General features: G+C 38.7%; 1 protein-coding gene across 1 annotated transcript in view; it reads left to right on the plus strand.

Moving 5' to 3' along the window:
- The window catches only part of DIP2B (DIP2 disco-interacting protein 2 homolog B (Drosophila)), a 232,157-nt gene that overhangs the window by 131,813 nt on the left and 82,945 nt on the right, over positions 1 to 17,399 (plus strand). Inside the window, 1 exon segment of the mRNA XM_010857815.1 lies at positions 2,192 to 2,320. Within this exon segment, the coding sequence (XP_010856117.1) occupies positions 2,192 to 2,320 (129 nt within the window).

Below are 17,399 nucleotides of genomic sequence, written 5' to 3' on the forward strand. Positions count from 1 at the left end.
AGCTGAGGAAGGCTTTCTTATCTCTCCTTGCTATTCTTTGGAACTCTGCATTCAGATGCTTGTATCTTTTCTTTTCTCCTTTGTTTTTCGCTTCTCTTCTTTTCACAGCTATTTGTAAGGCCTCCCCTGACAGCCATTTTGCTTTTTTGCATTTCTTTTCCATGGGGATGGTCTTGATCCCTGTCTCCTGTACAATATCACGAACCTCATTCCATAGTTCATCAGGCACTCTATCTATCAGATCTAGGCCCTTAAATCTATTTCTGACTTCCACTGTATAAGCATAAGGAATTTGACTTAGGTCATACCTGAATGGTTTAGTGGTTTTCCCTACTTTCTTCAATTTCAGTCTGAATTTGGCAATAAGGAGTTCATGATCTGAGCCACAGTCAGCTCCTGGTCTTGTTTTTGCTGACTATATAGAGCTTCTCCATCTTTTGCTACAAAGAATAGAATCAGTCTGATTTCGGTGTTGAGCATCTGGTGATGTCCACGTGTAGGGTCTTGTGTTGTTGGAAGAGGGTGTTTGCTATGACTGGTACCTTTCTGAGCACAGCTAAATGCTACTGAAGAAACTTAAAATACAGCTCAAAATAAGAAAATTCTATAATATATGACAACATGGATGAACCTGGAGGACATGAGACTTAGTGAATCACAGAAGAACAAAGAATCAAAATAGTCAAACTCGTAGAAGCAGAGAGTAGAATGGTGGTTGCCAGAGGCCGGGGGGTGGGGGAAACGGGGAATTGCTACTCAGGGGGTAAAAGTTTTAACTATACAAGATGAATGAGTTCTGAAGGTGCTGTGTAACAACATCATACCTGTAGTTTACAGTACCATATTATACACTTAATTTGTTAATGGATTACATCTCATGTTAAATATTCTTACTACAATTTTAAAAAATTATGACTTGGGAGCTAATACCATTTGAAAAGAAAAAATACAGTAAAATATCAGAACAAAGTATTTTTCCTCTGCTTATTTCCCTGCTTATTTTCTCTTCTCCATATCCCCCCTCATATTTTTTATTTTGTATTTGGGTATAGTTGATTAACAGTATTGTGGTAGTTTCAGGTGACAGCAGAGGACTTAGCCATACATATACAAGTATCCATTCTCCTCCAAACCTTTTTCCCATCCTGGCTGGCACACAACATTGAGCAGAGTTCCATGTGCTGTACAGCAGGTCCTTGTTGGTTACCCATTTTGAATGTAGCAGTGTGTGCATGACCATCCCAAGCTCCCATCCTTTCCCCCAGTAGCTGTAAGTTCATTTTCTAAGTCTGTGAGAGTGTTTTGTAAATAAGTTTATTTGTTATCATTTCTTTATTGACTCCACATATAAGGGATGTCATATGGTATTTCTCCTTCTCTGTCTGACTTCAAAAGACACTCTCTAGGTCCATCCATGTTGTTGCAAATGGCAGTGGCATTATTTTATTCCTTTTATTGGCTGAGTAATATTCCATCATATATATGTACCACATCTTCTTTAGCTGTTCCTCTTCTGATGGACATTAGGTTGCTTCCATGTCTTGGCTATTGTAAACAGTGCTGCTATGAACATTGGGGTGCATGTATCCTTTTGAATCATGTTTTTCTCCAGATATATGCCCAGGAATAGGATTGCAGTCTTCCCCATATTCTTGATGAGAAACAGTAAATGTTGGGAGGACAGAATGTGGGGACAGGGCAGGGACTGGAAAGGGTTAAGTTCGGTGATGCCTCCGGTTGGAAGAGGGGCTAGTAAGACTTGACTTGAAGCTATGTTTGCAGAGTAAGCACTCTAGTTTTGTTTTAATGACATGTTTATTGGGAGTAACTTATGGTAGGGAGACTGACGCTTCCCAAGCTATGTTTTCTGCAACTGTACAGGATTAGGGGATCATGTACACCCCACCGTATCCCCCATCTTCCCAGTTTGTGGAGTCTCTCCTTTTCACCTACTTATATCTCCCATCACCTGTTGGCAATTGCATTGTCAAGATAATGTTCTGTTTTGTTTTGTTTTAGTCTGGATGCCTTTGTATTTTTTTTTTTTTAACGTATTAAAGCTCTCTAACCCTTTACTGTAGATGGGTAGTATTACCTATCTCAAAGTGTTGTGGAAATGCTGTTAAGTGCTCAGAAAATGTTAGTTGTTATTGTTATCGTGATAACCATCTTCCAAAACTTCCTTTTTTAGAAACTGATTCATCAGTACAGAAAGAACACAGAAACCAAACACCTGCTCCATCTGCAGCTACAACTTCCGCTCCTTCTAAGTATCATCGAAGTCGATCTGGGGGAGCCAGGGATGAACGATACCGATCAGGTGAGAGGGAACGGAAAATTACTGCTGGAACAGTTTCACCTACTGTAGTGTGAACTGTACATCCTGAGAGCTCCTGATATTTATTTTTTTCTCTTAAAGTGCCAACAGGTCTATATTAATTCATTCATCAGCCATTTGTTGAGTACTTGTTACATGCCAGATGTAGTAGGTACTCTTTATTAGCTGGGGTTATAGCCCCAAATAAAACATTTCTGCCCTCAAGGCCAGCAGGGGAGCCAGGCAAGTACAAAGGCAGTGTGAATAAATAAATAAGAAAGCAGAGGGCTGGGGTCTTATGAGATGGTACTAGGAAAGCTCAGTAGACTCTCTTGGAAGAGGCAGGTCTTTCTGTGTTTTTCAGGGCTGTTGATTAGTCTTTTGACTTATGGAGCTAGAACAGAAACTTAACAATGAAATTTCAGATTGGTAAACCCATAAAAAAGCAAAGAGGAATTGATGAGCCCCTTGATGAAAGTGAAAGCAAGTGAAAAAGCTGGCTTAAAACTCAACATTCAAAAAACGAAGATCATGGCAACTGGTCCCATCACTTCATGGTAAATAGATGGGGAAACAGTGAGAGACTTTATTTTGGGGGGCTCCAAAATCACTGCAGATGGTGACTGCAGCCATGAAATTAAAAGACTGCTCCTTGGAAGAAAAGCTATGGCAAACCTAGACAGCATATTAAAAAGCAGAGACATTACTTTGCTGACAAAGATCCATCTAGTCAAAGCTATGATTTTTCAGTAGTCATGTATGGATGTGAGAGTTGGACTATAAAGAAAGCTGAGTGCCGAAGAAGTGATGGTTTTGAACTGTGGTGTTGGAGAAGATTCTTGAGATTCCCTTGGACTGCACAGAAACCAAACCAGTCAGTCCTAAAGGAAATCAGTCCTGAATATTCTTTGGAAGGACTGATGTTGAAGCTAAAACTCCAATACTTTGGCCCCCTGATGCGAAGAACTGACTCCTTAGAAAAGACCCTGAGGCTGGGAAAGATTGAAGGTGGGAGGAGAAGGGGTCTACAGAGGATGAGATAGTTGGATGATGTCACTGATTTGATGGACATGAGTTTGAGCAAGTTCCGGGACTTGGTGATGGACAGGGAAGCCTGGTGTGTGGCAGTCCATGGGGTTGCAAAGAGTTGGACATGACTGAGTGACTGAACTGAACTGATTTGACCCGAAACCCATAAACTTTATTTCTTCTCGCCCAGAAAATACCCATGGTAAAAGAAAAGGTGATGTGCTGTGGCTGGCTGTGGGGGCATACTCCAGCTACACCATGTCCAGCACTGACAAGCAGAAGTGAATCATAGACCTCAGGGCATGTGGCATAGTAAGCCGGTCCCACATCCATCTACTGTGCTCTGTGCTAGGATAGTCTCTGTAGCACAGTTACTGTTTTAAGAACAAGCAGAATTAAGCCAGAAGACTAACTGGAATGTTATTTTACTTTCTCCAGATTTTTTTTTCCCTCCGTTACCAACCAAGGTTACCTTATCCTTTTCTTGAATTGAAAAAACAGGGTGTGTATCACACCCTCACGAAAATGGCTTTAGAGGAGACGAGGAAAAGGACAGTTATTTTATGAGCTGATATTATTAGATATGTATTTTCACACACTGGAAGGAAGGAAGGAGTGAAAAGTGTTCGGTCAGAAAATAGAAATTACAGGCCACACAGAATTTTCCTTTGTACCTAACCTGGGGCTGATTGACAAGAGGCTTTCTCTTAGGCTAAGACATCTGAACCATGTCATGGCAGACAAAGTTAGGGAAATAACATCAGATAGTAAACCTGAAAATAGTTCATTAGGACTGAAACTTAGAAAGCAAGGACCCAGGAAGAGGTGGGAGATCAGGCTGGAAAGATAATCAGTGGGCAAATCTTGAGGAATCTTGAATACCACTGAAGAATTTTAGCAGAGCAGGAACACAGATTTGTAATTTGTTCTAGTAGCTTGGGCCAGCTGCACAGAGCTTAACACATGTTAAGAGTTAAATACATATTTTGGAGAAAGGAGGGTATAAAAGTAGTACTAGTTAGGGCATGGATCAGAGGGAGGTAAGGCTGGATTTGGAAAAGCTAATCAGGAGCTCCTGTTTGTCGCCAGGCCCCCAGCTGGGTTCCCCAGCACCCGGTGTTGCCTTTAGAGGCTGGGGCTCAGCTGCTGCAGTAGTGGGTTCTCACCAGCCTGAAAGGCTTTTAGCCACTACAGCACCCACCCCAGGCCTGCTGGGAAGTTTTTTGCTTGTTCTTACAGCATTTAACAAAAAGTTAGTAAGGAACCCCTAAGAGGATCCTCTATACTCTATGTCCAAGCTGATCACACGGAGAAAAAAGTCTTTAGTGAGCTCATTCAGTAGTGTCAAATTCTGACGTTCACCTTTGTTGTTTAGTCACTAAGTCACGTGCAACTCTTTTGAGACCCCTGGCTTGTGCCTGCCAGGCTTCTGTCCAGGGGATTTCTCAGGCAAGAGTACTGGAGTGGGTTGCCGTTTCTTTCTCCTGGGGATCTCCCGATCCAGAGATCAAACCTGTGTCTCCTGCATTGCAGGCGGATTCTTTACCACTGAGCCACTAAAACCCAAGTATCTTTTCCATCAGTTCTTTCAGACTTACCCCCAGTATCAGAAAGTGTAGTCTGAATCATACGCTGGTTAGCAGACTGTGGAGACTCTTGGTTAGGTGCAGGGGTATTGAGGAGGGTTCAGTAGTTGGGTTTTGGATATTTGTGTCACTGGGACTTTAGCCGGGGGGAGTAGTACTGCGGAGGCCAGAGAGGAGGTAAAGTGGGGGACAAAGGTAATTTGAAAACCCTGAAGATAATGAAAGTTCTGCAATGCTGTTATGAGGAGGAACGTGAAAGAGGAGGTCTGCAAGCGTGAATTTTGGCTGAAAATGACATTTTTAAAAGTAGAAGGAAATGCCTAACTAAATAGCAGAGAAAAACTCAGCACACGCTGCAAATTCTGGCTTCCATGAGTAAGAAGATGAATTGAACTGAACAGTAGCTGCAAAAATAGAGCAAAGAAGTTGTAGAAATTTATCAGAGTTGAACTTCACGTCTTTGCTTCTCCATTCATAGGAAGGCTTATATTTACATGTCACATGCAAAATTAACTTCAGAATGGAGGGTATGTTTAGGAAAAATTATAAGCATTCAGATTAAAGTGCACAGAAAGGGCTTGACATTGATTTCAGTGAATGTAGCTTGAAAATCCTCTCTTATTTGGTAGAGGCTTATTAACACCTACAACATTTCAACCAGTCATAATTGAACTTAGTATTTCATGTTTCAGACATGGTGTAAAGAGCTTACATTTATTCAGAGTTTAGATTTTCTGACCTGATTGTATTCTTTGTGCTTAGGCAAAAGGGTCTGACATTTCAAATACACTTACTTAGTACCTCCTTTTCCTGCCCATCAAAGCAGGATGCAGTTTTCTACACACACGTTTTGTGGTCCCAAGTGTAGAAAATACATAATTAATCTCCAAGATGGAAAGTGATTGGATGGTAAGTCATTGTGACAATTTCTTCAATGTTAATCTTTTCAGCAGTTAGCCACCTCAAACAAAACAACAAAAACAAAAAGGACTTTTAAAGAGTAGCTGTATCACCTTATTGAGCTCAAACATCAGTTCTGGAAAATGAAACCCAACTGTCCCATGCTCCTGGCAGAGATGTCCAAAGTCAGCCGCGTCTAGGGACTGAACTTCAGAAGTGATTTCTCTATCAAATGATCAAGATGAATTGTATGTTGGCTGAAGGAGTCAAATCCAGTTACAAGAGCTGCCTGTTCTTACCGATAAGAGACTTTGCTAATACAGTAACTGAACATCTCCTTTTTGACACAGGTGTAGGGGCCAGGGCTGATCATGTTAGAAAATAAGTGAGTGGTTTGATTTGTTCTGTGTTCTGATGCTGCAGATCCTTATGGCAGAGAAGAACATGCTCTATATTTATTAATTATCCAAATTAATTGTCCTGGACCTTCTAAAGCTTGACTAATGTGAATAAGTCCCTAGTTTTTGCAGTTTGCTCTCACATGTTTTATGTTTCATGCAGTAATACTTTTGGAAGTGTAGTATTTTTAATTAATAAGTGTGAGCATTTGAAGTGTTGTTGTTCTGTTGAGAAAGTGCTTTTTCTCAATATGCGCAATTAGTCATTCATTTTCCAAGACAGCTAAGAACCATGGTTTCATCTAATATGAGAAGGGCACTTTTCACATTTTAGCATACCTGAAATCAGGATTTTTTTTTTTAATCCAGAAGAATATCTTTTATATAAGATGGCATTGTAGATTCAGTAAAATATGTCTATCTTGATTCAACTAAATAAGTAAACCTTAGACACTAAAATAGTATAAAAATATAAATGCCGTATAAAGCTACTTCAAATTACTGCTACTTTTAAGGAAGTAGCAGTATTAAGCTGCTTCCTTAAAAGTAGCAGTGCAAGAGTTTGGCACTATCTTTTAAACTTTAAATATTCATACACTTTTACCCAGAAATGCTACTTCTAGAAATTTGCACATACACATATACACAAAAATATCTATACAAAAATGTTTGTTATAGTATTGTTCATTATAAATACAGTGATAAGTTATAGTAGGTCCACACAGTAGAGGTCAGTGAAAACTAGTTTAAAGATCCTATGAAGTCTCATAGGAAAATGAGGTAGATTTATTTGTGCAAATATGGAGAGATGTACAAAATACATTAAGTAATAAATGCAAGATAGTATGTAGCACATGATGCAAATTTATGAATATTAGTACTAATAATTATATATATTATGAAGTACACAGAAGTAGAAATTTGGAATAATTATATACCAAACTACTGGCTTCCCTTGTGGCTCAGCTGGTAAAGAATCCACCTGCAATGCAGGAGACCTGGGTTCAATCCCTGGATTGGGAAGATCCCCTGGAGAAGGGAACGGCTACCCACTGTAGTATTCTAACCTGGAGAATTCCATGGACTGTATAGTCTATGGGGTCGTGAAGAGTTGGACATGACTGAACAACTTTCACTTTCAACTGTTCCAGCTACTGAGGTGGACTTATATCTGGGATGTGTATGTATATTCATTTTTTCCATTTTCGTTGTGGTAAAATATACATGTAACAAAATCTGTATTAATTTTAAACAAAAAGTAACAAAGATGGTTTTCTATTTTTTAAATTGTGGTATAACCGACATATGACATTAGTTTCAGGTATATAGCATAATGATTTGATATTAGTTTGTGTTGTGAAGTGATGATCCTAGTAGGTCTCATTAACATCTGTCACCTTTCAAAGTTAAAAAAACTGTTTTTTCTTATTATAAGAGGACTTTCTAAAAAATTTATTTTTAATTGGAGGATAATTGCTTTACAATATTGTGTTGGTTTCTGCCATATAACAATGTGAATCAGCCATAAGTATACATATGTTTCCTCCCTCTTGAGCCTCCCACTCACCCTGAGAGGACTTTTAAGATCTACTCTCTCAACACCTTTCAGATGTGCAATACAGTACTATTAATTATAGCCATCATGCCATACATTCCATCCCATGGCTTATTTATTTTATAACTGGAAGTTTATAAAAGATAGGCTGTTTTTGATTTTGATTTTTGTTTTTTCAGAAATTCAGGCAAGGCTTTGTTTATTGGGACTTGTGCTGCAGATTGAGGGAGGAAAAACAATGTAAAAGATAGTTTTTAAAGTGATACCCATGGATAAAATATTTAAAGCCTTACGTCCATTGTTCTTCCTGTTTTTGCTCTAAGTGTGGATTCTTTTGACTCAATGCTGGGAGCTAAATGCAACACTAATTACCTCTGTCAACTTAATTGAGAACTAACTTTCTCTGTCCAAATATGTTCTCTGATACAGCGACTTTTGCCAAGGTGGCTGCCACTGGCACACCAGGACCATTTTATTTCTTTATTAATACACTTCCTCATACCAAGGAAGATAAATTCAGTTCAGTTCAGTTTAAGCAAGTATCTGTTGTAGACCTCCTACAAGTTGAGCACAGTTTCAGTGCTAGAGAAACACAGATGAAAACACAGGAAACCTTTGTATAAGGTATAGTCAACAGAGAAGAGGGGGTGACAGAGGAAGAGCCTGAATACCAGGCACTGTTGAGGGCAGGCTTTGTGGAGATGGCAAAGTCTGAGCCATTTTGAAGAATGAGTAGCTGTTTGCTATATAGATATTCTAAACTAAAAAAATATAATTGGTAAAAGCAGGGGAATGTGAAATGCAGAATTAAAATTTCACTGCTCCTCCCCACCAGCACATACAGTAGTGCCAAAATTAATGTGATATACTAATGTTCCAGAACTTACTGGTTGCTGCCTCTGCCGTAATTAAAAATGGCAAAGTGGTCAGTACCTTAGAAATTGGTAAAAATGGCATGGCTACTAATTGGTTTACAGATAACTCCTTGAACTGTACATCTCTACTTAAATGACTCAGTCCACCCACACATCTGCGTTTCAGTCTGTTCATATCTCTCTGTCCGTCTGCCTATCTATAGTAATGTCCTAGCAGGTAAGGGCACTCCAGTACTCTTGCCTGGAAAATCCCATGGACCGAGGAGCCTGGTAGGCTGCAGTCCATGGGGTCGCTAAGAGTCGGACATGACTGAGCGACTTCACTTTCACTTTTCACTTTCCTGCATTGGAGAAGGAAATGGCAACCCACTCCAGTGTTCTTGCCTGGAGAATCCCAGGGACGGGGGAGCCTGGTGGGCTGCCGTCTATGGGGTCGCACAGAGTCGGACACGACTGAAGCGACTTAGCGGCGGCAGCAGCAGGTAAGGGCACCGGGTATTTGTCTGCCCCTGGTCCCTGAGGCCCAGCTGTGCCACTTTTGTGCCCTGTCTTAACTACTTTATAACAACAAGCTAAGAATAGGAGCAACTACTTAAAATATGTAAAGTAGCATTTTCCACTTATCTTTTTGGGAAAGATGAAAAACGTGGCCCATTATTATCCGTAGATGTGGGGAAATGGACATTCTCCCATCTTGTTGGTAGAAATGTTATTTCTTTTATAACTAATGAGATTGGACCTTTTGGAATATGCTTATTTTCCGTTTGTGGCTTCTTCTGTAAACCACTGTCCATTGCCTAAACCTCCTTTTTTCTAAATTGAATTCTTTTTTTTTGTTTGTTATATTTTTGTATGAGTTTTACTAGTCCTAGGAATACTGACATTTAAATTTACTAGAGGTAATAACCAAAAAAAAAAAAAAGAAAAGACAGATCAATTAGAAGTATAGAATTAGAAAAGAAGAAGGAAAACTGTATTTGCAGTTGATATGATAATTCATTTAGAAAACCCAGGAGAAGTGATGGCAAAAGTAACTTAATGAAATAATTATATCAAGTAGTAAGTATGAAATTAGTGCAGAAATCAGTAGCCTTCATATTTGCTAATAATAACTAGTTGAAAGATGTAATGGTAGAGCAAACCTCATTTACAAAAGCAATAAAAGAAAATAAAACATATTTAGGAATAAACTTCAGGAATGTATAAAACCTTTACAATGGAAACTTTAGAACATCCTGAATGACACACAGTAGGCATGATAAATGGGAAGTCATCCCTGATTCTTAGATAGGATGATTCAATATCACAGATTTACTAGGACTCCAAAAATTATAATTTTAATCCAATCCCGGTAAAAACACTATCAAATTTATTTATGGAGCTAGAAAAAAATATTTTTGAAGTTCAATTTGAAAAGTAAACACATAATAGCTAGGAAACACTCAGAAAACCTACGAGAGTGACTAGATATGTTTTAATATCTAGCAACATACTCCAAAGACTGTAATTAAAACAGTGTGGTATGACACACAAATTGGCAGACAGACCACTGGAATAGAATAGCAAGTTCAGAAATAGACCGAAGTACATCTGGGGTTTAGTATATGATAAAGATAGCATCCCAGATCACTTGGGTGAGAAACTACTTTTTGATAAATTATGCTACAACAACTGGGAAAAAATTAAGTAAACCTATTATCTCACACCAGATACGAGCAAAAACTTCAAATGGATCAAAGATCTTTATGTAAAAAAGAAACCATATAAGTACCATATAAGTAATAAAGAAAATACTAGTCAATTTTTTAATAATCTAAGCTTATGAAAAGCCTATGAGAAGACTTTCTAAGACTGAAAATCCAGATGTATTAGAAGACTACAGAAAAAAATTTTTTTATTGTGGTAAAAACACATGAATGTACTCTTAGAATTTTAAAGTGTATATTATATTGTTAACTGTGTGCAGGTTGTTATACAACAGCTCTTTGGAACCTTCACATCTTGCATGACTGAAACTTTATATCCATTGATCAGTAATTCTGTTTCTTCTTGCCCCAGTCTCTGTCAACCACTATTTTGCTCCCTATATCTATGAATTTGAGTACTTTAGATACCTCTTAAAAGTGGTTTATATTAGGGGTTTTGTGTGTGTATGTGTGTGTGTGTGTGTGAGTGTGAGTGTAACTGGCTTATTTCACTTAGCATGTCAAAGTTTCCTTTTTCAAGGCTGAATAATATTCCAGCCTTAATACATAATGTAGTATGTATATACTACCTTTTTTTTATCCATTCATCCATTCGTGGACATTAAGTTGTTTCCACATTTTGGCTATTGTGAATAATGCTGCAGTGAACACAGATGTGTAAATATCATTTCAAGACTCTGCCTTCAGTTCTTTTGGATATACACCCAAAAGTAAGATTGTTGTGGAGAGTTCTAGTTTTAATTTTTTTGCAGAACCTCCATAGTGCTTTCCATAGCAGCAGTAGCATTTTACAGTCCTACCAACGGTGCATGCAGGTTCCACTTTCTCCACATCTCTGTCAACATTTGTGATTTTCCTTTTTTTTTTTTTAAGTGGCCATTTTGTCTTCTTGGAGAAATATCAGTTCAGTTCCCTTGCCCATTTAAAATTGAGTTCTTTGAGGTTTTATTGTGATTGAGTTGTAGAAGTTCTTTGTGTATTCTAGATAGTAACTCCTTACTCAGTGTATGATTTGCAAATATGTTCTCCCACTCCACGAGTTGCCTTTTCACTGTTGTTTCCTTTGTTGTGCCGAAGTTTTAAAGTTTGATATAGTCCTAGTTCTGTTTTCAGCTTTTGTTGCTTGTGCTGTTGGTGTCACATTCAAGAAATTATTGCATTCCAAGGTCATACAGTGTTTTCCCCTAAGAATTTTATAGTTTCAGGTCTTATGTCTAGATCTTTAATCCATTTTGATTAATTTTTGTGTATGGTGAAAGATAAGCATCCAGCTTCATTCTTTTTTACATACGGATATTCCAGTTTTTCCAGCACTGTTTGTTTCTATCAGGGCTGTCATTTCCCCAGTGTATAGTCTTAACATCTTTGCTGAAGACCATTTGGCCGTGTACACCAGAATAATTTCTGGGCTCTTTGTTCTGTTTCATTGCTCTATATGTATGTCTGCATGCCAGTGTCATAGTCTTGGTTACTATAACTTTGTAATATGTTTTGAAATCAGGAAGAGGAAAGCCTTTATCTTTGTTCTTCTTTCTCATGATTGTTTTGGCTCTTTGGGGTCCTTTGAGATTCCATATGCATTTAGGAATTTTGTTTTCTACTTCTTAAAAAAGTGTCATTGAGATTTTGACAGAAATTCCATTAAATCTCTAGATTGCTTTGGGTAATATGGATGTTTTAACAATATTAAGTCTTTCAGTCCTTAATAGACTTAATGTTAATCATAAAATGTCTTTCTACTGATTTGTCTTCTTTTATTTCATTCATCAGTGTCTCATATTGTACAAATCTTTCACTCCTTGGTTATATTTATTCCTGAGTGTTTTGTTCTTTTTGATACTATTGTAAATTTTTACTTTTCAGATGTTTCATTGTTACTGTTCAGAAACACAACTGATTTTTGTATGTTGATTTTTCTATCTTGCAATTGCTGAATTTATTTGTTAGTTCTGACAGTCTGTGTGTGTGAGATCTTTAGGGTTTCCTATGTATAACGTCATGTCATCTGTAAACAAAAACAATTTTACTTCTTTTCCAACTTCAGTTCAGTTTAGTTCAGTCGCTCAGTCGTGTCTGACTCTTTGAGACCCCATGAACCGCAGCGTACCAGGCCTCCCTGTCTATCACCAACTCCCGGAGTTCACCCAAACCCATATCCATAGAGTCAGTGATGCCATCCAGCCATCTCATCCTCTGTCGTCCCCTTCTCCTCCTGCCCTCAATCTTTCCCAGCATCAGGTGAGTCAGCTCTTTGCATCAGGTGGCCAAAGTATTGGAGTTTCAGCTTCAACATCAGTCCTCCAATTAACACCCAGGGCTGATATGCTTCAGAAAGGACTAGTTGGATCTCCTTGCTGTCCAAGGGGCTCAAGAGTCTTCTCCAACACCACAGTTCAAAAGCATCAATTCTTCGGCGCCCAGCTTTCTTTATAGTCCAACTGTCACATCCATACATGACCATTGGAAAAACCATAGCCTTGACTGGACAGTCCTTTGTTGGCAAAGTAATGTCTCTGCTTTTTAATATGCTGTCTATGTTGGTCATAACTTTCCCTCCGAGGAGTAAGTGTCTTTTAATTTCATGGCTGCAATCACTATCTGCAGTGATTTGGGAACACAGAAAAATAAAGTCTGACACTGTTTCCACTGTTTCCCCATCTATTTCCCATGAAGTGATGGGACCAGATGGCATGTTCTTCGTTTTCTGAATGTTGAGCTTTAAGACAACTTTTTCACTCTCCTTTTTCACTTTCATCAAGAGGCTCTTTAGTTCTTCTTCGCTTTCTGCCACAAGGGTGGTGTCATCTGCATATCTGAGGTTATTGATATTTCTCCCGGCAATCTTGATTCCAGCTGTGCTTCTTCCAGCCCAGCGTTTCGCATGATGTACTCTGCATATAAATTAAATAAGCAGGGTGACAATATACAGCCTTGATGTACTCCTTTTCCTATTTGGAACCAGTCTGTTGTTCCATGTCCAGTTCTAACTGTTGCTTCCTGACTGGCATACAGGTTTCACAAGAGGCAGGTCAAGAGAGACCAGGTCAATACCAGACCTGGTGTTCCCATCTCTTTCAGAATTTTCCACAGTTTATTGTGATCCACACAGTCAAAGGCTTTGGCATAGTCAATAAAGCAAAAGTAGATGTTTTTTTGGAACTCTCTTGCTTTTTTGATGATCCAGTGAATGTTGGCAATTTGATCTCTGATTTTCCAACTTGGATGCCTTTATTCTTTTTCTTGCCTAATTTCTCTGACTGGAATGTCCAGTACTGTGTTGAATAGATAGGTGAGTGTGAGCATCCTTGCCTTATTCCTGATGATAATGGGAAAAGCTTTTAGCTTTTCACTGTTGAATATGATGTTGACTGTGGGCTTTTCATGTTCGATAATTATCTTGAAGTACTTTCCTTCTGTTCCTGGTTTGTAGAGTGTTCTTATAAAAGAATGTTAATTTTGTCAAATGCTTTTTCTGTATCTATTGAGATGATCATATGATTTTTCTCCCGTGTTATATTAGAGTATTACATTTATTTTCATATGTTGAACCTTGCAACTTGGGTGGATAGTCTTTTTAATGCCATATCGTCCTTTTAATGTGCTGTTGAATTTGATTTGTTAGTATTTTGTTCAGGATTTTTACATTAATATTCATCTGGTCTGTAGTTAATATTGATTAACAACATTATTTTGGCCTGTAGTTTTCTTTTTTTATAATATCATTGCCTGGCTTTGGTATCAGGATAGGGTAGTCTTATCAAATGAGTTTGAGAGTGTTCCCTCTTGGTTTTTGGAAGACTTTGAGAAAATTGATGTTAATTCTTAAAAGTGCTTTATATAGGATTCTCCAGTGAAATGTGGGCTTTTCTTTCTTGGGAGGTTTTTGATTACTGATTCAATCTTTCTGTTAGTAATTGGTCTGTTCTGGTTTTAATCTTGGTAGGTTATATGTTTCTTCTATGGCATCAGTTGAAAAATTTCCTCTTTCATTTCTGATTTTAGTAATTTGTATCTTCTCTCTTTTTTCTTTTTAAATTAGAAAAAAAATTTTTTTTTAACTTAGGAAATTTTGTTATTTGTTTTGGCTGCCCTGGGTCTTCATTGCTGCTAGTGAGCTTTCTTTAGTTGCACCAGGGGGTACTCGCTAGTTATGGTGTATGGGCTTCTCATTGTGGCAGCTTCTCTTGTTGTGGAGCATGGGCTTCGATAGTCGTGGAGCATGGATGCAGTTGCCCCGAGTATGCAGGATTTTCCTAGACCAGGGATCGAACCGGTGTTCCCTACATTGGCAGGCTGATTCTTAACCATTGGACCGCCAAGAATGTTCTCTTTTTCTTATTGTAGATAAAGTTGTGTCAACTTTGTTCATCTTTTCAAAAAACCAGTTCTTGTTTTTGTTGTTTTTCTTCCCTCTGTTTTATTTCTGCACTGCTGTTCATTTGCTAAGTCACGTCCGCCTCTTTGTAACACCATGGACTGCAGCACGGCAGGCTTCCCTGTCCTTCAGTATCTCCCAGAGTTTGCTCAAACTCATGTCCATTGAGTTGATGATGCCATCCAACCATCTCATCTTCTGTCGTCCCCTTCTCCTCCTGCCTTCAATCTTTCCCTACATCAGGGTCTTTTCAAATGAGTCAGCTCTTTGCATCAGGTGGCCGAAATATTGGAGCTTCAGCTTCAGCATCAGTTCTTCCATTGAATATTTAGAACTGATTTCCTTTAAGATGGACTGGTTTGACCTACTTGTTATCCAAGGAACTTTCAGTCTTCTCCAGCACCACAGTTTGAAAGCATCAATTCTTCGGCACTCAGCCTTCTTTATGGTCCAGCTCTCACATCCATACATGACTACTGGAAAAACCATAGCTTTGACTGTATATATATATATGAACCTTTGTCGGCAAAGCGATGTTTCTGCTTTTGAATATACTGTCTCGGTTTGTCATAGCTTTTCTTCCAAGGAGCAAGCGTCTTTTAATTTCATGGCTGCAGTCACCATCTGCAGTGATTTTTCCTCTAATCCTTGTTAATTCCTTCTTTTGCTAACTTAGGTTTTATTTTGTTCTTTTTTTGAGTTCTTTCAGTTATGCATTTAGGTTGCTGACTTGAGATTTTCCATAAAATCTTTAAAAAAAAAAAAACAAAAACTTTTGCATGGCAACAATCCACTGCAAACAATAGCAAAGGACAAACAACAAACTGAAAGAAAATATTTCTGACATTTCTCAGAGATAAAGGGCCAATATCTTTTATATCAGTTCAGTTCAGTTCAGTCACTCAGTCGTGTCTGACTCTCTGCGACCCCATGAATCACAGCACGCCAGGCCTTACTGTCCATCACCAACTCCCGGAGTTCACTCAGACTCACGTCCATTGAGTCAGTGATGCCATCCAGCCATCTCATCCTCTGTCGTCCCCTGCTTCTCCTGCCACCAATCCCTCCCAGCATCAGAGTCTTTTCCAATGAGTTAACTCTTTGGATGAGGTGGCCAAAGTATTGGAGTTTCAGCTTCAACATCAGTCCTTCCAAAGAACACCCAGGACTGATTCCTTTAGAATGGACTTGTTGGATCTCCTTGTAGTCTAAGGGACTCTCAAGAGTCTTCTCCAACACCACAGTTCAAAAGCATCAATTCTTTGGCACTCAGCTTTCTTCACAATCCAACTCTCACATCCATACATGACTACTGGATAAACCATAGCCTTGACTAGATGGACCTTTGTTGGCAAAGTAATGTCTCTGCTTTTGAATATACTATCTAGGTTGGTCATAACTTTGCTTTCAAGGAGTAAGCGTCTTTGAATTTCATGGCTGCAGTCACCATCTGTAGTGATTTTGGAGCCCCCCAAAGTGAAGTCTGACACTGTTTCCACTGTTTCCCCATCTATTTGCCATGAAGTGATGGGACCGGATGCCATGATCTTAGTTTTCTGAATGTTGACCTTTAAGCCAACTTTTTCACTCTCCTCTTTCATGTTCATCAAGAGGCTTTTTAGTTCCTCTTCTCTTTCTGCCATAAGGGTATGTCATCTGCATATCTGAGGTTATTGATCTTTCTCCCTGCAGTCTTGATTCCAGCTTGTGCTTCTTCCAGCCCAGCGTTTCTCATGATGTACTCTGCATGTAAGTTAAATAAGCCAGTGACAATATACAGCCTTGACGTACTCTTTTTCCTATTTGGAATCAGTCTGTTGTTCCATGTCCAGTTCTAACTGTTGCTTCCTGACCTGCATATAGGTTTCTCAAGAGGCAGGTCAAGTGGTGTGGTATTCCTATCTCTTTCAGAATTTTCCAGTTTATTGTGATCCACACAGTCAAAGGTTTTGTCATAGTCAATAAAGCAGAAATAGATGTTTTTCTGGAACTCTCTTGCTTTTTCGATGATCCAGTGGATGTTGGCAATTTGATCTTTGGTTCCTCTGCCTTTTCTAAAACCAGCTTGAACATCAGGAAGTTCACGGTTCATGTATTGGTGAAGCCTGGCTTGGAGAATTTTGAGCACTACTTTACTAGCGTGTGAGATGAGTGCAATTGTGAGGTAGTTTGAGCATTCTTTGGCATTGCCTTTCTTTGGGATTGGAATGAAAACTGCCCTTTTCCAGTCCTGTGGCCACTGCTGGCATATTGAGTGCAGCACTTTCACAGCATCATCTTTTAGGATTTGAAATAGCTCAACTAGAATTCCATCACCTCCACTAGCTTTAAGAATTTTTAAAAATCAAGGGAAGATAAACTAAGACTCCCAGTGGAAAAATAGTGAAGTGCCGTGAACATTCACTTCACTTTCAATCAGATATTAAATGGCTCTAAAATCCTCTTCAAGATTTTTAATATCAGTAATGATTTTTTTTTTTCGTGCAAATTTAAAGTATACTGAGGTGCCATTTCTCAGCCACTGAACTGGCAACAGTGAAAAGGTAGATAATATACTCTGAAGGCAAGTCAGTCGGGAAACAGGCTCTCTTATACATTGCTGATAGTACTGCAGTATGATAAAGCTCTTTCAGAAGGGAGGCAAGATGTAACAAAATT

Source organism: Bison bison, unplaced genomic scaffold (genome assembly GCF_000754665.1).
Source record: "Bison bison bison isolate TAMUID 2011002044 unplaced genomic scaffold, Bison_UMD1.0 scf7180017864383, whole genome shotgun sequence".
Taxonomy (NCBI): domain Eukaryota; kingdom Metazoa; phylum Chordata; class Mammalia; order Artiodactyla; family Bovidae; genus Bison; species Bison bison.